This window comes from Microcaecilia unicolor, chromosome 7, assembly GCF_901765095.1.
Source record: "Microcaecilia unicolor chromosome 7, aMicUni1.1, whole genome shotgun sequence".
Lineage (NCBI taxonomy): Eukaryota > Metazoa > Chordata > Amphibia > Gymnophiona > Siphonopidae > Microcaecilia > Microcaecilia unicolor.
Window position 1 is genome coordinate 239,202,671 of NC_044037.1, and position 21,346 is coordinate 239,224,016.

Consider the following 21,346-nt stretch of genomic DNA (forward strand, 5'->3'; position numbering starts at 1 on the left):
CCTCCCGTACCAGATCATGTGCTCCACTAAGGACTAGGTCTAGAATTTTTCCTTCTCTTGACGGCTCCTGTACCAGCTGCTCCATAAAGCAGTGCTTGCTAGAGGCTGCTAATGCTGTAGTACAAAGTTCAGGTTTTAAAACTAAGGGGAAAAGACTATGGAGATTTGTTGATAAAATTTGCTTTTTAATATTTTTATTCTGCCTATCACTAACCTACAATTCCTTTTTTTTAAACTCCAATCTTAAGTTCCCAAAACACAAAGCAAAATAGTGTGCTTAGATGGCAACTCTGACTGTATCGACTACGGCCGATGCTGGGCTGGATTGTATGATATGAGTCCCGCATATAGCGATCCGGTTTAGGATGGGCTGGCGAGAGCTTCAACAGATACTCTAGTAATTTGGAACATGAGGACAATTCCTGGCAGACTTTGATGATCTGTGTCCCGCAAATGACAAGACTGATTCGGATGGGCTGGAGTGGGCTTTGATGGCAACGCCAGTAGTTGGGACGGAGAGGGGCAGAAATCTATGGTCTGTGTCCCAGAAACACCACGGAAAGACCATGATCAAGTATATAATATCATGTTCATTGTTAATTTAATCTTGAATTTATAATGAATGTGACTGTCTGTGTCCCAGAAACACCACGGAAAGACCATGATCAAGTATATAATATCATGTTCATTGTTAATTTAATCTTGAATTTATAATGAATGTGACTGTTGGGCAGGCTGGATGAACCATTCAGGTCTTTATCTGCCGTCACTTACTATGTTACCATATTAAATGTTGTTTCCTTTCTTAATTGACCTGCTCAAATATTTCCTGATGTTTCCAAAGAAATCCAGAAAGGTGGAAAGCAATTTCTTTTGTTAAGACCTTGAAGTGTTACTTACAATTAGGGGCTCTGCTTTTTTTTTTTTTTAAACTTTTGCAACAGAGTTTATCGCACAAGAAAAGGGTTTCAAACCTGCCTAACACTGCATGTGTTTATATGATAGCATGACAACGGCAACTTTCTTTCTGACTTTATGGGATTTTATTTCCTATTTTTCCTTCATTGTAATGAATGCTCTCCTTTCTTTTGTGGACCATTGAATACAATAATATTTGAGGTTGTGTCTTATTTTATTTTTCCTAGTGATATCCATTTAATGATCATTTCATTTCTCTACAAGTGTATTGTTGATTAAGAAACTGGAATTCTACAAACAAACAAAAAAGTCTTCCATTCCTAACTTCAATAATTTCTAATATTAAATTCTCTTCTTTAAAAATAAAAAAGAAGGCATATAATAATCCTGTATGATCAGTTATAAAGCAGTTGTGAATTATGGGGCAGTTTTATCCAAAGATATTCTTGCTGCTTTTAAGTAATTCATCCAAAGCACGTCTAAAAACAGCACCTACCTACCATCTCCAAAAGTTCTGTGAACTGTCTCCCTAGTACTTTCATATCTGTAAACAAGGAAGCAAGGAAGCAAGCAAGCAAGCAGGTGAAGTGGTCTCAGGCTTCTGTGTGAGGTTAGCCTTAAGCCATGTTGGAGAGGGGGGGGAAGCATTCACAGAAAGGTGTTTGTATACAACATTCTACTATAAACTCTGATATAAAAAAAAAAAATACCTTTTCCACTTTATACTTACATCATCATATGAAAAATTAACAAATCCTTGTTGCATATTATCTCGTCGTCTTATAACATCTTTAAATAAAAGAAAGCAGAATTATAACAATTCAAATCATGACAATGTTTAAAATAGAAGTTTCATTTATCAAATCAATTACATGCAAATTAAATGAATCTCTTGTACAATTGTTTTAAACCACTGCTTCCCCTAACAAGCAATTCAAAGACTTGACAAAAGAAATCCGGAACATTTCAGGCTCCTTTTACAAAGCCACACTAGCGATTCTGGTGAGGCAAATGCGACAAAGCCCATTCAATTCCTATGGGTTTCATTGCATTTGCGCCACCAGAATCGCTAGTGCAGCTTTGTAAAACGGAACCCTCTCTCTTTACAACAAAAATTATGAAATAAAGAAAAATTAAGCCAAAATCTCCCCCTTTCCCACAAACTGTCAATTAGAATACTACACTGAACAAAAGTTCAAATCACTACAAAAGCCACCCAATGGGACTATTAACTTATTAAACCAAAATCTTCAAAATGGTATATAATATTTTTATTAAGGCTGTATTTCGATTAAAATTTTTAATCACAATTTGCCACGAGATTAAGACCTTTGATCTTGTCGTTATTCACGTGATTAAAGTTGGGCCATAGCCAGCTGTTCATGGGGGGGGGGGGGGGGCACATTTCCTCTTCCTCTCCCTCACATCAGATACCATACCTTTGCTGGTGGGGATGCCGAAGCCAGTTGAAACCCACTGCTGAAGTGTCCCCCTTCCTCCTTGTGCTGCCTCAGCAGGTCAGCGGGGTGCCTCCAGCCACTGAAGACGGAACTCCCCAAGCATGCTCAGTTCATGCACAAACTAAGCATGCTTCGGGAGTGCAAGCATTGGTGACTGACTTCCTCACTCCTGAGGCAGTATGAAGAGGTGACTCAGGAAGTGCATTTCATCAGCTGGCAGGGGCTTCAGCTACCCCACCAGACACTGCAGCTTTGGGGGGGGGGGGGGGGGGGGCTTTCACCCATTTTCTCTCTCTTTCCCTGTGCCTCCACCCATTTTCTCTCTCTCTCTTTCCCTGTGCCTTCACCCATTTTCTCTCTCTAATATGCCTCCCCTCCAATGTTTTCCCTCAATTCCCCTTGCCTTCCCACGTTCCCGCTCATCCGCCCTCTCTCCCAGATGGCAGCGGCTCTCCCCTCCCGGTTTACCTCATCAGTGGTCTTGCAGTAAATCTTCACCCTGCCACAGCTGGCAGCGTATTGAAATGCTGCTTCAGCCTGCACCGGGCCTTTCCTTCTGACCCGGCGCTCTTTTCTGAAAACAGGAAGTTGTGTCAGAAGGGAGCATGGTGGGACGGGAGAGGTCAGAAGGCCCAGTGCAGGCAGCGACAGAATTTCAATACGCTGCCGCAGAAGGGCAAAGATTTACTGCAAGACAACTAATGAGGTAAACTGGAAGGGGAGAGCCGCTGGCAGTCCCGGAGAGGAGCAAGAGATGCCGGACGCCCGGACTGGGTGGTTAATCATTAATGCAATTATTATTATTTTTAATTGTGATATATGGCACGTTGCTCGCTGCACTAATCAAGATTAACGTGCAGCCCTAATTTTTATACTAAATAAACCAGAGCCTTCAGTTCAGGGAGCTCTAACAATGAAAGTGCCATTCCTACGGCTGTTCATTCACTAATGCTCAATATGCTACCATAAGTCTCTCTGGTAGGATGTGTCAACCTAAAATGTGAAAAATTGCTTGTGCAGTGTGATTTTTTTTTTTTTTTTTGCATTTGAGATAATATACATTTCTCTCATACTCCTGAGGAAACACAGATACCATTCATTGCACTCCCAAAGGAGATACCAAAAAATTAGATACTGATTTTTAAAATTTTAAACAGCCCACATTATGAGAGTGAGAAATTAAGAAGAAAAACATAAGAAATTCTAAGAGCAAATCTTAAATATGAAACTGGATCATAGAAACATGATGGCAGATAAGGGAGTCTGCCCATCCTCAGTAACCACCAACTCCTCCTTTTCCTAAGAGATCTCAGATGTCTGTCCCATACTTTCATAAATTCAGTGTTAGTCTCCACGTCCTGCACCAGGAGGCCACGCCACACATCCACCACCCTTACTGTGGAATAGTATTTTCTTACGTTACTCCTGAGCTTATTTCCTCTTAACTTCATCCTATGCCCTCTCATTCCAGAGTTTTCCTTAATTTGAAAAAGGCTCAACTGTAAATTAATGCCACGGAGGTATTAAAACATCTTTATCAAATCCCGTCATCTCTCCCACCTTTCTTCCAAAGTATACATGTTGACATCTATAAGCCTGTCCCTATATGCTTTGTGACAAGAGACCACTGACCAACTTTTTATAGTTATATTTATTTATATTTATGCATTCTTGTATCCGTTATCTAAAAACAAGTTTCGGTTCAAAGTGGTTTACAGTTTACAAAGTGTCTTACAATTTACATTTTGGTGGAGTTCTAATCATGCTTAGAACTCATCAATTTGTTTAGCAACCCTCTGGACCAACTCCATCCTCTTTATATTTTTTTTGTAGGTGTGGTATCCAGAATTGCACACAGTATTCTAAATGGAGCCTCACCAGAGACTTAGACAAGGGCATTATCACCTCTTTTTTTTTTTTTCCTGCTGGTCATCCCTCTCCCTGGCTTTGCCAGTCTCCTTTTCTACCTGTTTGGCCACTTTAAGATAATCAGATACAATCACCCTCCTATACTATACAGTTCCTTTGAATTTTTCTAAACCAAGTACATGACCCTGTATTTTTTAGCATTAAATATTAATTGCCAATTATTATTCTTCAAGGTTCGCTAGATCCTTCCTCATGCTATCCATCCTATTACAGAGTTCGGCATCATCCGCAAAGAGAAACAAGCCTTACCAGACAGTCCTTCTGCATCACTCACAAAGATATTAAAAAGAGCCAGCCCAAGGACCAATCCCTGCAGTATACCACTGATAACACCCTTTTCCTCGGAGCAAACACCATTTACCACTACACACCGTCTCCTTCCATTTAACCCGTTTTTAACCCAGTCAGGGCTCTCAGTTTATTTATCAGTCGCCTGTGCAGAACCCTGTCAAAGGCTTTGCTAAAATCCAAGTACACCCCATCTAGTGCCCCTCCCACGTCCAACTGTTTGGTCACCCAGTCAAACAAATCAGATGTGTGACAGACCTGCCTCTAGTCAAACCATGCTGCCTCGGATCCTGCAGTCCATTCGATTCAAAAAAACCTCAATCCTCCACTTTAAAAGTGTTTCCATTAGTTTACTCACCACCGATGTCAGACTGGCATATCTGTAATTACAAACCTCCTCCCTACTTCTGCTCTTCAGCAGGAGAGCCCACATCCACCCTTCTCCAGTCCTCTGGGACTACTTCAAACTGTAAAGAAGCATTGAAAAGGCCAGACAACGGAGCCACCAGAATGTCTACGAGTTCCTTGAGTACCCTCGGATGTACCCCATTGGGCCCCATCGCTTGGTCTAATTTTAGTTTAGCCAGCCCCTCAAACAGTCTTCTGAGAATTGGTCCTGGTCTACCATACATCCATCCCCATTAGCATTTGTTTTCTGCGGTCCTACCCCTGGTCATTCATCTGCGAACATAGAACAGAAACAATTATTAAACAGTTCAGCTTTATCTGTATCAGGATCTACATATTCCTCCCCCTCGAGCCTCACAATGCTATTATGGTACTTCCTCCTATCACTTAGTACATAAGTACATAAGCACCGCCACACTGGGAAAAGACCAAGGGTCCATCAAGCCCAGCATCCTGTCTCTGACAGCAGCCAATCCAGGCTTCAAGAACCCAGCAACCCCGCCCCCCCCCCCCCCCCAAAAAAAAAAAAAAAAAAAAAATTAATTAATAATGTTCAGTCGACTTTTCCCTCAGGAATCTGTCCAAGCCCCCTTTAAATTCCGTAAGGCCAGCTGCTGTCACTACATTCTCCGGCAACGAGTTCCAGAGTCTAACTACACGCTGAGTAAAGAAAAACTTTCTTCTATTTGTTTTAAATCTACCATATTCTAGTTTCATCTTGTGTCCCCTGGTTTTGGTGTTGTTTGAAAGTGTAAACAAATGCTTCACATCTGTCCGCTCTAATCCGCTCATTATCTTGTAGACGTCTATCATATCATACCCCTCAGCCGCCTTTTCTCCAAGCTGAAGAGCCCTAACCTTCTCAGCCTTTCCTCATAGGGAAGTCGTTCCATTCCCGTTATCATTTTTGTCGCCCTTCTCTGCACCTTCTCTAATTCCTTTATATCTTTTTTGAGATGTGGTGACCAGAATTGGACACAATACTTGAGCTGCGGTCGCACCATGGATCGAAACGGCGGCATTATAACATCCTCGAGTTTGTTTTCCATCCCTTTCCTAATAATACTCAACATTCTGTGTGCTCTTAGCTGCCGCAGCACACTGAGCAGAAGTTTTTAACGTCTTATGAACAATGACTCCCATATCCCTTTCTAGGTCCATGACTCCTAACGCGGAACCTTGCATGACATAGCTGTAATTCGGGTTCCTCTTACCCACATGCATCACTTTGCATTTGTCAACATTGAACGTCATCTGTCACTTGCACGCCCAATACCCCAGTCTCGCGAGGTCCTCCTGTAATCTTTCACACTCCTCCTGCGACTTGACGACCCTGAATAACTTTGTGTCATCTGCAAATTTAATTACCTCACTAGTTACTCCCATCTCTAGGTCATTTATAAATATGTTAAAAAGCAGCGGTCCCAGCACAGACCCCTGCGGGACCCCACTAACTACCCTTTCTCCACTGAGAATACTGGCCATTCAACCCTACTCTTTGCTTCCTATCTTTCAAACAGTTCTTAATCCATAGTAATACCCTACCTCCGATCCCATGAATCTCCAGTTTCCTTAGGAGTCTTTCATGAGGCACTTTATCAAATGCCTTTTGAAAATCCAGATACACAATATTCACCGGCTCCCCACTGTCCACATGTTTGTTCATATATCTAAAAAATGTTTTGTCCCACAATTTTACCCTATTGGCTATCTTTTCTTCCATTTGCATGCTTGCTTTCCTAACAGCTTTTCCAGGTATTTTTGCCTGTCTTCCTCTTTCTGAGTCGTCTTGTAATTTATAAAAGCTAACCTTTTTTCCCCTTACCTTTTTAGCTACTACATTTGAGAACCAAGTACCTTCTTTCCCTACTTTTATGTACTTTTCTAACTTAAAAGGTTTGTCGCCTTTAAAATAGCTCCTTTTGGTTTGCACATTTCCTTCAGTGGTTCTCATCCAACTAATTCTTCCTTAAGATATTCCTCTATCTTGGCAAAGTTAGTTCTTTTGAAGTCTAGGACCTTCAATCTTGAATAAGCCATTTCCTGCATTGTAATATTGAACCACACCATTTGGTGATCACTAGGTGCCAAATGATCTCTCAAAACAACATCAGAAACTCCCCCCATTTGTAAGCACCAGGTCTACAATAGCTCCATCCCGTGTGGGTTCCATTACCAACTGTAGGAACAATTCTTCCTGTAGAGATTCCAAGATCCCCTTGCTTCTTGATGACACTGCAGCAGTAAGGCCACAATTGACGTTCAGCATATTAAAAACGCATGTCAGTAGTACTTCCCTTTTCCTAGCTATCTTGTGAATGTCTTCAATTAAATTTCTGTCAATTTCTTCCAACTGTGAAGGAGGCCTGTATATTAATACAATGTAAATTCATTTTCCATGCCCTCTTTCCAGTTTAACCCACAGTGCTTCTTTCTTACCCCATATGTCTTGCAATTCTGTCACTTTACTATTATTCTTAACAAATGCCACGCCACCCTTTTTTCCAACCCTGACCTTCCTGAATAGATTATAGCCAAATACAAACTGTGAAAACCACCCTGAATAGATTATAGCTAGACAAATACAAACTGTGAAAACCACCACCAAACACAACAGGTATATCCAGATACCAACAGACTACATAAACGCAAGATTGTCAGTAAACAAAACAACATTACTAAGAGACTGGATAGACACAAAATAACTAGGATTACTGCTCACAACGGAGATATGGTTACATCTTGAAGTCAACCCTGCAATACTAGACCTCTGTCCACCAGGTTACAAAATAATACATATCAACAGAACCAAAAAGAGGGGAGGAGGCGTAGCAATAATGTACAAATGCACCTTCACAAACAAACCAGCTGCTAAACACGCAACCACAGTAATCAAAATCATGGCACGGAAAGCCACTGACAAAACACTAACTGACCAATTATGCATCACACTATTCTACTGTCCCCCAGGAAGCTGGACAAATGCTCGAGACAACATCATGGACTTTGTATCAAACATCTGCACCAACCACCCAAATGTCCTAATAGTAGACCTGAACCCCCCCCCCCCCAAAAAAAAAAACAAAGCAACACAAACACCAGAGCTCTAATGAACTTCTTAAACCAATGGAATTTCATATCAGCAAAGGTAGGTCATCGCACACAAAAGGACATCTACTGGACATACTAGCTCACCGATTCTCAACACAAAACAATCAAATACTAATAAATCACAAATGGGAAGAAGCACCATGGTCAGACCATAGCAAACTTACTTTCACACTACAATGGAAAGAAAATGGCAAAAAGAAGAACCCAGAACTTCACAAAACAGTCATAACCAGACGGAAAGTGAACATCAATACCTTCTGGACAATAACAAGCGAACACAACAACTTAACATACACTTCATGAGAAACTGGGATGAAGCACTAAACAAAATAGAACCACTCAAAATGAAAACAAGAACCAAAAAACAACCACGTCCATGGTTTAATGACAACCTACTAAACATGAAAATACTATGCAGGAAACATGAAAGAGCATGTGTCAAAAACAAAAAGCTATATGGAGAAAAGTGATAAAAACATATACAAACAGCATAAAGAAAGCGAAAATAGAACACTACAGCACATAAATGAACCCCAAACAGACCAACATGAAAAACTATTCAAACTCATGAACAAGCTACTGAAAACCCAGAATGTACTGGTGACAACCAAAATACCATCAACTGCAGATGAGCTCACACAGCATTTCAAAACCAAAATAACAAAACACAAGATCAAACCTTACAAAACCACAAACAACCATCACAGACTTATCTACAAAAATGTGAAAGAAATACACTGTGGCAGTCAGAATATGGAACATGCTCACACCACCCTGGCTAAACACAATAAAATCACTACTGACAAAATATGTGCCTGTATACTGCCTACTAGACAACTGCCCCAACTATGTGATGAAAAACCCACCAAACTGGTTCATTGAGTGTGTCACCAAACACATCACATACATGTTGGAGAAAGGTCAATTCCCAACAGACAAAGGCGACATTGTGCTCACACCCATCCCCAAAAACGCAACTAGCAAGAACATCATCACAAATTATATATAAGTGGCCTCAATAACACTACCGACCAAAACGATGGAGGGTATTTTAACAAAACTAACAGAATACCTGACAAAATTCTCAATTCTCCATAAATCCCAATCAGGCTTCAGCCCACAACACTGCACTAAGAAAGTTATAACCAACCTGGTAACAAAATTTAGAAACATAATAGGCCAAGGACAAAACATATTACTACTACAATTTGATATGTCAAGTGCGTTCTACCTAGTAGACCATACTACACACTAATGACACTGCTCGACAACACGGGACTCAACGAGGCAGTGGCAACGTGGTTTAACGGCTTCCTAAGGACCAAATCCTATATTGGAGAAATGGCTAATCAGATTATTTACCCCATGAATCTCTGAATGCAGGGTGCCACAGGGATCGCCAATACTGTTCAACATTATGATGGCACCAGTCGGCAAAAAGCTGGAACTAATGGGGTTAAATTCAGTCATATATGCAGACGTCACCACCTACATACCTCTTCACAACAATATCACAAACATATTGGACAAAATCAAAAAAGGTCTGGACCTCATGGAAGAATGGGCTACAACTTTCAAAAAAACTGAACAGAGACGAAACCAAATTCCTGGTCCTATCCAGCCCACACAACCTCCCACCTTACCAAAACTTCAAAACCAACCAGACATACCAAATCAAAACTAAAAAAAATACTAGGAATCATCTTCAACAAACATCTAACAGTGGACAATCACATATCACCAGTCACATCAAAATGTTTCAGAACATTATGGAAACTGAGAAGGATAAGAGACTATTTCCCTAAACAATCATTCAGGATATTAGTCCAACAGTATTATCACATCTACTGCAATGCAGCATAAGTAAGGCGCATGGAAAACACTAAAATCTATACAAACAGTCCAAAACACGGCAAGACTGATCTTCAAGAAGTCAAAAGTACGAGAGAGCAACCCCATTATTTGAAAAACTACACTGGCTACCAATAAAGGCAAGACTACTTTTAAAAGTGAGCACCCTAACCTTCAAAATACTATCTAGTATTGCACCTGATTATATGCTGGACTTGATCTCCCAGAAATGCAAGCCCAGAAACAAGAAACTACCTACTTCTACATCTACCCAACTGCAGAAACACTACCTAGAAAATCATCTACACAGCAGGATTTAGCTACCTGGGTTCCAAATGGTGGAACTCAATACCAAAAGCCATAAGAAGCATCTCAAACCTCCTCCATTTCAGGAAAGAAATGAAGACCTATCTATTCAAAAGAATACTACAACTAACCACAGAGACCACCTATGGATATTTTGCAGCCACATCTTATAGAAAACCAATTTAAGGGAACTTACGTGCGTAACTTTGTGCCAATTAACACCAATAGTTGGTTGTTAAAGCCAATTAACTTGTCAAACAGTTAGTTACGAGCACAGTTGCACTTATTTTACAAGGGTTAAATGAAAAGTAATGTCTCCACCTCCAAATACAAATCCACCTATGCATCCAGCTTTTCCTACTTAAGCGCACAACTATGGAACGCACTGCCAAAAATAGTAAAAACTATGCCAGACCACCTTAATTTCTGGAAAGCACTAAAAACAGACCTGTTCAAAAGAGCATACCCAACCAACCCAACATAAAAATACATGGATATCTGCGACACAATGTAACCAAAGACAGTAATGGACATTACCTGACTCCTCCTCCCTCTCCCTAAGTTCCCCCAAATTGTACCTACCATACATGTACCTTATCTACCACAATATCACCTTATATTCATTCATACCATGTATTTTTTCAGACCGGAATCGGCTAACGGTAATATGTAAGCCACATTGAGCCTGCAAAAAGGTGGGAAAATGTAGGATACAAATGCAACAAATAATAATAATAATAATAACTTTCCTCCGCAAATCAACCCTGCAAAACAAATAACTTCAAATCATAACAAAAAATGACAAATCCCACAGATGCCATCTCCTCGTCCAATCCATCGCCTTATAAACGAATAATCACATGAACTAAAGACGATGTCCCACACTACAAAGCATGATTAGAACTCCTCCAAAATGTAAATTGTAAGACATTTTGTAAACTGTAAACCACTCTGAACCGAAACTTGTTTTTGGAAACCAGTGGGATACAAGAATGCATAAATAAAAATAAATAAATATAACTACATCCCATTCATGGTTCTCTTTTTCCCCTTTCTATAAAGGTATTTCATATCTTACATTCCTGAGATTTATTAATGACTTTGGGGCGTTTCTCACCCAACCCCATCAAAATTAGTTTAACGCCTTCTTTAGTACATTAGACAGTCTGTTACAGAAGACACTTCATTCCTTCTTTGATAGATGGACACCATCACTGCTCAATAGTTCTTGGAAAATCATCCCATGGTCTAGGAAACCTAAGCACTCACATTGGAACCATTCACACAGCCACACATTCAGCTCTAGGATGCGAGCTGCCCTCAGTCAGCCTTTACCCTCAACAGGAAGGATCAATGAGACCACCACCTATGCACATAACTTCTTCAACCTCTGTCCTAGAGCCATGAAGTCATGTTTGATATCTTGTGTTGGAATACCTAGCAATATCATTTGTTCCAAAATGGATGAGCAGCATACGATAGTGGTCAGTAGGCTTGATGTGTCTCAGCAAAGTTTCTGCTACATCTTGAATGTTGGTACCAGGAACAGTACACCTCCCTGGGCATCATGTCTGGTCAGCAGATGGGTGCCCCTGCACCCCTCAGAAGATGATCACCAACCACTACTACCTTTCACTTCTAATTGGCCACTGATCCAGCTGCTTTGGTATTTTTGATAGCTGTTTCTTCCTGTTCTTGAAATATTTTCAGCTTTTCTACCTCCAGGGCTGCAAACCGGTTCTTCAGTTCAACAAAGGATAGAGTTGGAGGGTTGATTTTGCAGGATCTGTTGATCTGTGTCCAGTTGTCCTCTTTCTGAACAAGACCTCCTTCCCCTTTACTAGAGATCCCCAATGCTTGAAGATGGATTTCTGGTTGTAAGTGATGCTTCTTAGGCTTGCCACCGCCTCTCTTAGTTCTTGTACTTCTTCTATGAGGGATTCAATGTGTATACATGTACCACATGAAAGCAGACCATTGCCTTGGACCAAGCATTCAGTCTGGACAGAGGCAGAAGCTGTAATGAGAGCAGCAGCTTTGGTGGCATAATGCTTATTAGCCATATTTCAACTGTAGGAGCTTTTTGTACCTGTGGATGGAAAGAAAAGGCCTACAAAAGTCCCAACCCCATTTTTTTCCTTTACCTTAAGTTAGAAGAAGCAGGCATTTGCTTTAATGCGAGATCTATGAATCTGTTCAGATTTACTCTGTGGAAGTAGTTCTATGTATTTCCTTTGCTTACTATTGGCATATAGTGATTCAGATCCTTTCAGGCTGTAGAAAAGTTTTTTGGTTTTTTTTTTAATATTTTGATGCATAGTGTACTGTGTTTGGTTGTAGGCTTAATTCAAGGAATTAATCTCATTAAGAGACCCAGAAATAAAACCAATCTCAGTTAACAGGTAACAATTATGTGACTTAATGATTTCTCTGACTATCCTTTCAACAATACTAATGCTGCTAACAGTGTCAGTAGGGCCAGATCTCTATACAGCGTATAACTTGTTCCCCCCCCTTTGGGAGAGGGGGTAAAAGGAAAGCCCTAGAGTAAGCTGATGAACAAGTTTATTTTATTTAAGCAAAAAAAAAAAAAAAAAAAAAAAAAGTAAACTAATATCCTAGAGGTGTATAAAAAAGAAAAGTAACAAGAAACCCTGGTGTTAATATAGTGTACATGTAGATAGATAGATAAGAAATCCTTTTAACATAAAGCAGGAAAAGCACCTGATAAAAAGTAGACAACTGAACAGAGTCACCTGTAGAATGTGTTAGCGGTGAAACCCATCTTCAATGCTGTATTACACCACCTTACTACACCAATCCAAGGTATGCAAGCTGCTTTCGCCAGGATGGGCATGAGGTCGGGAAAGAATGTTGGCAAGACAACTGACTGGTTCAGATGGAACTCCGACATCACCTTCAGCAGGAACTTAGGGTGTGTGCGGAGGACTACTCTATTTATTTATTTGCTGCATTTGTATCCCACATTTTCCCACCTGTTTGCAGGCTCAATGTGGCTTACATTGTTCCGTCATGGCTATCGCCAATCCAGAGTTAAAGATACAAGTGGTGATTTATAGAGAACATGAATAACATAGTAAAACTAATCAAAAAAGTATGAAGAGATCACAATTTGGGACCAGAGAAAAAGTGGTATTGCATTAGTGTGTATATGATGGATCGTTGCGGTATGCTTTGATGAAGAGGAAGGTCTTCAGTGATTTTCGAAAGTTGGTTAAGTCAGGAATTTTTTTCACACCAAATGGTAGTGCATTCCATTGCTGCGTGCTTATGTGTGAAAAGTTGGATGCATGTGTTAATTTGTATTTTATTCCTTTGCAGCTGGAGAAATGGAGATTCAGGAATGTGCGTGCCGATCTTTTGGTGTTCCTGGGTGGTAAGTCTATGAGGTCTGACATGTAGACCGGGGCCTCTCAGTAAATGATTTTGTGAACAAGGGTACAAACTTTGACTGTAATATGTTCTTTAAGTGGAAGCCAATGTAGTTTTTCTCTTAGAGGTAAGGCACTTTCATATTTTGTTTTACCAAATATGAGTCTGGCTGCAGTGTTTTGAGCTGTTTGAAGCTTCTTGATGATTTGTTCTTTACATCCAGCATAAAGTGCATTGCAGTAGTCTAGGTGACTTAGCACCATTGATTGAACCTCACTTCAAAAAATTTCCCTTGGGAAGAAAATGTGGAAACTCAAGAGTTAAACCTGATTGGAACATTTTCTTTGTTGTATTCTTCACATGGCTTTCAAGTGTGAGATTACAGTCAATTGTAACTCCAAGAATTTTCAGGCTGTCTGAGACAGACTCTATTGTGATGGAACTTAGTGTAAGGTGCATCCATCACTAAAGCCTGAAGTTCACTGATCCTATGAGCTGAAGTAACAGCCACCAAGAAAACACCCTTCCAAGTCACGTACTTCAGATGGCAGAAATTTATTCAGTGGCTCAAAAGGAGCTTTCATTAGCTGGGTGAGAATGACGCTGAGATCCCATGGCACTGGCCCTACGAGCTGAAGTAACAGCCACCAAGAAAGCGACCTTCCAAGTCAAGTACTTCAGATGGCAGAAATTTATTCAGTGGCTCAAAAGGAGCTTTCATCAGCTGGGTGAGAACGGCGTTGAGATCCCATGGCACTGGTGGTGGTTTGACAGGGGGCTTTGACAAAAGCAAAGCTCTCATGAAGTGAACAACTAAAGGATGTCCAGAGATAGGCTTACCTTCTACACGCTGATGAGCACTAATTACATTAAGGTGAACCCTTACAGAGTTGGTCTTAAGACCAGACTCTGACAACTGTAGAAAGTACTCAAGCAGGGTCTGTGTAGGACAAGAAAGAGGATCCATGGCCTTGCTGTCACACAAGATGGCAAACATCCTCCATTTAAAAGAAGAACACCCCTTAGTAGAATCTTTTCTGGAAGCCAGCAAGACTCAGAAGACACGCTCTGAAAGAACCAAGAAAGCCAATTCTAGGCTATCAACATCCAAGCTGTGAGAGCCAGAGACTGGAGGTTGGGATGTAAAAGCGACCCCTCATTCTGTGTGATGAAGGTCTGAAAACACTCCATTCTCAACAGTTCTTTGAAGGATAATAAGAAGAGGGAAACATATCTGTAGCGGCCAGTATGGCGCAATCACAGACACGATTCCTTGCTTGAGTTTCAACATTCCCACTAGAGGTATTGAAGGATATGGATACAATTGAGGAGGAAGGAATCTGATGCTAGTCTATCATGGGCCTAAACCCCGGGAACAGAACTGAGGGACCTTGTGATTGAGTTGAGTGGCAAAAAGTTCCACCGGAGTGCCAGACGCTCGGAAGATCTTGCGGGCTACGCTCATGCTGAGAGACCACTTGCGCAGGGTGTTTGCACCATCCAGATAAGTGGCTTGAAGGAACATGCCATGATGGCGAGCCCAATGCCACATCTGGACAGCCTCCTGACACAGAGGGTGTGATCCAGTGCCCACCTGTTTGTTGGTGTAATACATTGCAACCTGTCTGAACTAGAATAATTTGAGACAGCTAATCTCTGAAAGCCTTTAGAACATTCCAGATCACGCAAAGTTCCAGGAGGTTTATCTGAAGATTCGTTTACTGGGAGGACCAAGCACCTTGAGTGTGAAGCCAATCTACATGAGCTCCCCAACTCAGGAGAGATGCATCTGTTGTCAGCACTTTTTGAGGCTGAGAATTTGGAATGGAAGTCCCAGAGTCAAATTGAATCGAATTGTCCACCACTGAAGAGAGCTTGAAACCACTGAAAAGTCAGGGTCCATTGAGCTGTTCTCACGTGAAGACGTGTCATGGGTGTAACCATACACTGTGGAAGTCATGTGGCCCAGCAATCTCAACATCTGCAGAGCTGTGACCTGCTGACAGGCACGAACTCTGGACGCTAGTGAAACAAGATTATCTGCTCACGTCTCCGGGAGGTACGCTCAAACCCTCGTGTGTCGAGAGGGACTCCTATAAACTCCAATCGCTGAACAGGGTGAAGATGAGACTTGGGGTAGTTTAAAATGAACCCTAATAGTTCCAGGAACCGAATAGTCATCCGCACGGCTTCCCAAGCACCGTCCTGTGAGGTGCTCTTCACCAGCCAATCGTCGACATATGGGAACACATGGACTCCTAGTCTGCTTAGCGACGCTGCAACTACCACTAGTCACTTGGTGAAGACCCTAGGAGCTAACGCAAGGCCAAAAGGCAACACGTGATTCTGAAAGTGATGTGTTCTCAGTTGAAATCGAAGATACTTCCAATGGGCTGGAAGCATTGGGATGCGAGTATATGCTTCCTTTAAGTGCAGAGAGCATAGCCAATCGTTTTTCTGAATCATGGGAAGAAGGGTGCTCAGATAAACCATTCTGAACGTATCAAACTAGAAATTTGTTCAGGGCTCTGAGGTCTAGGATGGGACACATCCCCCCTGTCTTTCTGCACAACGAAGTACCTGGAATGGAATCCCTGCCCTTTTCCCCCTGGTGGAACAAGTTCGACCGCATGGGCCTTTAGGAATGGTGGAGAGTTCCTCTGCAAGTACCTGCCTGTGCTGAGAGCTGAATGAGCTGCCGGTGGGCAATTTAAAGGTTTGGAGAGTGAACTGAGAGTGTGTCCGAGATGGACTATTTGAAGAACCCACCGTTCAAAGGTTATAAGTTGCCACCTATGGTGAAAAAATTTTAACCTCCCCCAGACTGGCAAGTCACCCGGGATAGACACTTTTACTACAGCTATGCACTGCTGGAGCCAGTCAAAAGCTCATCCCTTGCTTTGACTGGGGAGCAACAGGGCCTTAGGCGCACACTGAGTAGGTTGATGAGCTGAAGGAGTATACCTACAACCAGAACAGTAGTAAGGACCACTCCATGGCATGCCAAAAACCCTCCTACATGGAGGTTGATGCAGAAGGCTCCCGGTGGGAGAGAGAACAGATGGTATGCGTGCATTTCTTGATTTGGTCAGCAACCTCTTCAACCTTTTCTACAAAAATGTTATCCACCAGCAAGGGGCATCTGCCAACCTCTGCTGAACAGAATGTTCCAAGTCAGAAACACACAGCCATGAGAGTCTGCGAATCGCTATACTTTGAGCAGAGATTCTGGATGCCACATCAAAAGTGTCATAAGTGCCCCTGGCTAAGAACTTTTGACATGCCTTCTGCCTTTTGACCAACTGGCGAAAAGGCTCGGCCTGCTCCGGAGGGTACGTATCCACAAAGTCTGACAGCTGTCTCACCAAGTTTTACAAGTAAACGCTCATGAAGGGCTAAGTAAGACTGTATACGGGAGATGAGAATTGAAGACTGGTACATCTGCCTCCCAAAAGAATCCAGGGTTCTAGCTTCTCTGCTTGGGGGTGCCGAGAAATAGTCCCTAGTACTCCTGGCTCTTTTGAGAGTAGACTCCACCACCAAGGAATCATGAGGCAATAGAAGCCTTACAAACCCAGGTTCACTGAATCCGATACTACTACTATTTAGCATTTCTATAATGCTACAAGGCGTACGTCGATCTTCTTGGGCATGACAGGGACTAACAGAGGGGACTACAAGCTCCTGACGAGGACTTCCTTGAGTACGTCGTAGAGGATTGCAGTCACAGGCTCCTTAGGAGGAGATGTATAGTCCAGGACCACGAGCATCTTGGCCCTGGGCTCATCCTCCACCTCTAATGGAAACAGAATGGCATCAACCATTTCCTTGACAAAAGATGGAATGAAAGCTTTCCGGCGGAGGATTCAAAAGGGATCCCATAAGACTCATCTGAGATCTTCCTGACTCCCAGGAGCACTCTTCTCCTCGGGGTCGGACAGTTCCTTCACATGGGACGTCCGAGACCGAACCTGCCTCGATGCCAAGGAGCCATGTCCTCAGGAGTGGCGTTGAGAAGCAGGCTCTCTTCTTGATTCCGGTGAAGCTTCTCCCACCGTCAACTGGGTGCCGGCTTAGATGGAAGTCGGCGCCGGAGACCGCAACGCAGGCTGAGGGTTAGGCGGGGCCGCAGCTGGAGATATGGCAGACGCAAGCACTCCTGATACCAATGCACATCGCTGCATAAGGCCATCCAGCAGCTCAGGGAGCAAGGGCCAGATGCGCTCATCGAGGGACAACACCAGGAAAAGCTGGAGTGCCAGTTGAAGCACTGGTTGCAGAACTGCTGGGGTCGATACGGGAGCAGGATCTTGGCTGCTTCGAGACAGTTGCATCGGGACCTCCTGAATGGAGGGAGAGCAGTCCTCCCGGCACCGATGCTTCTCGAGTGCCAAATTCTTTGACACCCTGGAGCTCCCGGCACTATGTCTCGAGGGTGACCAATAACAATGTTTCTTGGCCTTCACCCGAAGCACGTCACCCAGGCTCCTTGGCGCCGATGAGTTCACCGCTAAATTCTCACGTTGCCTCGAGTTGGGTCAGATGATGGACGGTCCCGGGGGGCCTGCACAGGAGGCCTCGAGACAGGTGGAGACCCACTCAATGCTTCACTGCTCCCAGTGTCTAAGGGTCTCAAAGCAGCCATGCTTACCAACGTTCCCGATGCCAGTATGATGCTCGACGCAGACGCCTCAGACCTCAATGCCGATGCAGAAGTCAAGGAACCAGACTTGGCTCCAAAAATCTTCTCTCGTTGAGCCTCTTGGGAAACCTGAATCCTCTTCTTCATGCAAAGACAGAGAACACAGTTAGCAGGGCTATGGCTGGGCCCAAGACACTGCAGACACCAAGAATGGGTGTCTTTTCCCGAGATCGTCCGATTGCACTGGGTACAGTACTTGAAGCCACTGAGAGTCTTCATGGACTGGACAGGAAAATCTTGTTGGCCAGATTAAACAACTCGATGGTGCCTAAAAAGTGGCAAAGAACCGAAAAAAAAGAAGGGAATAATCCGACCAGAGTTATTGATTTAATCAGTGACCTCCTCAAACTTCTCTCCAAAAAGGTGTTGGAGGCTGAGGGCCAGGCGGGGCACAACGGGAGGCAGGATAGGCACAAGCACCCCTGATGCCAATGCACACTGTTGCAAGAAGCCATCCAGCAGCTCTGAGAGCAAGGCCCGGATGTGCTCAAGGGTCGACATCGGGAAAGGCAGGGGCACCGGCTCAGAGAGAGGCTGCAGAATTGCTGGGGTCAATGATATAGATACTAGCCAACCACCAGGTACAGAAACTGAGTTGGTTTCACTAGTAACAATTGTTTGATTTTGACTATTTTCTCTACCAATATCAACTCAAACAAAAGGAAATATGTGCCTGTTAGCAATAACACAAAATAATCATCTTATCAAGAAGAACAAATTATTATAAGGCCCTTTTACTAGAGTGCACACCTATCACACATGCAGGGTACACTCACTACTTCCTCAAGAAAAGGTAAAATTATGTATCATACCTGATAATTTTCTTTCCATTAATCATAGCTGATCAATCCATAGACTGGTGGGTTGTGTCCATCTACCAGCAGGTGGAGATAGAGAGCAATCCTTTTGCCTCCCTATATGTGGTCATGTGCTGCCGGAAACTCCTCAGTATGTCGATATCCAAGCTCCATCCGCAGGACTCAGCACTTAGAGAATTACACCCACAAAGGGACACTCTGCCCAGCTCACCACCGCCGAAACGGGGGAGGGGAATTAACCCAGCTCATCCCCACACAAGTGGGGGAGGGGAATCCGTCCAGCTCATCCCCGCGGAGCGGGGGAGGGACACCACACCCGCCGATGCGGGGGGGATCTGGCTTATCCTGCAACCGCAACAGGAGCTGACTGACCCTAACACCGCCGAAGCGGGAGGGGTACAAAGCTGCTCTACTGCCGCACGAAGCGGGAGGGAGCGCCGGCAGAATTTATGTCTCAATCCAGCCCCGTAAAACGGAGGGGAGAGGAATGCAGCAGCTCACTGTAACACAAACTCGTCTCAACTCTTGAAGAATCCATTGAAAAACTTGAACACGAAGTCCTCCTGAACAGGAACTGAAGACTAAACTTGAACCTGAAATGTAACCAGAATATAAACAATACAGATATCTGGGAGGGGCTATGGATTGATCAGCTATGATTAATGGAAAGAAAATTATCAGGTATGATACATAATTTTACCTTCCATATCATCATGCTGATCAATCCATAGACTGGTGGGATGTACCGAAGCAGTACTCACCCAGGGCGGGACATTGAAATCCCTGACCGCAACACTGAAGCTCCAAACCGGGCCTCCGCCCGAGCAGCCACAGCCAAGCGGTAATGCCTGGAGAAGGTATGGGCTGATGCCCAAGTTGTCGCCTTGCAAATTTCTTCCAAGGAGACAGAGCCGGCCTCTGCCATCGAGGCCGCCTGAGCTCTAGTGGAGTGAGCCTTCAGCTGGATAGGCGGCACCTTCCCTGCGGCCACATAAGCCGCTGCAATGGCTTCCTTGACCCATCTTGCCACTGTAGGCTTAGAAGCCTGCAGACCCTTACGAGGACCCGCAAACAGGACAAACAGATGATCCGATTTCCGGAAATCATTGGTCACTTCCAAGTATCTGATGATGACTCGTCTCACATCCAGATATTTGAGAGCAGAGTATTCCTCTGGGTAGTCCTCCCTACGAAAGGAAGGGAGACAGAGCTGCTGATTCACATGGAAGCGAGAAACAATCTTGGGCAGGAAGGAAGGCACTGTGCGAATAGTCACTCCTGCCTCAGTGAACTGCAGAAAAGACTCTCGACATGAGAGTGCCTGGAGCTCGGAAACTCTTCTGGCTGAAGTGATAGCCACCAAAAAGACTGCTTTCAACGTCAGGTCTTTCAGAGATGCCCTAGACAAGGGTTCAAAAGGCGGCTTCTGCAAGGCTCTTAGCACCAGGTTGAGATTCCACGCAGGCACCACTGAGTGCAGAGGAGGGCGCAGGTGATTAACTCCCTTGAGAAAGCGCACCACATCTGGCTGCGAAGCCAGGGAAGCACCCTTCAGGCGGCCCCTGAAGCAAGCCAGAGCCGCTACCTGGACTTTAAGGGAACTGAGCGACAGGCCTTTCTCCAGACCTACTTGCAGGAACGCCAACACTGAAGAAATTGGAGCAGTGAAGGGAGAAAGTGAGCCTGCTTCACACCACGCTGCAAAGGTACGCCAAACCCTGGCGTAAGCAGTAGAAGTAGAGAGCTTCCTCGCTCTCAGCATAGTGGCGATGACCTTGTCTGAGAAGCCCTTCTTTCTCAGACGCTGCCGCTCAATAGCCAGGCCGTAAGACCAAAGGGGGAGGAATCCTCCATCACCACGGGACCCTGATGTAACAGACCCTGCTCTACTGGCAGCCGCAGAGGATCATCGACTGAGAGCCTGATCAAGTCCGCATACCAGGGACGTCTGGGCCAGTCCGGACCCACCAGGATTATCCGGCCCGGATGCTTTGCCACCCGGTCTAGCACCCTGCTCAACATGGGCCAGGGCGGGAACACATAGAGAAGCTCTTGTGTCGGCCACTGTTGGAGAAGAGCATCTACTCCCAGAGATCGAGGGTCCCGTCCTCTGCTGAAAAAGCGCGGCACTTGGCAATTGGCCGATGACGCCATCAGATCTA

At 43.8% G+C, this 21,346-nt stretch overlaps 1 protein-coding gene across 2 annotated transcripts in view; it reads right to left on the reverse strand.

The window, feature by feature from the left end:
* The window catches only part of GCA (grancalcin), a 151,452-nt gene that overhangs the window by 26,362 nt on the left and 103,744 nt on the right, over positions 1-21,346 (reverse strand). For both annotated transcript variants that reach the window (XM_030208708.1, XM_030208707.1), the window contains exon 7: positions 1,649-1,707. In XM_030208708.1, coding sequence (XP_030064568.1) covers positions 1,649-1,707 — 59 coding nt within the window. The remainder of the gene's footprint in view (positions 1-1,648; positions 1,708-21,346) is intronic.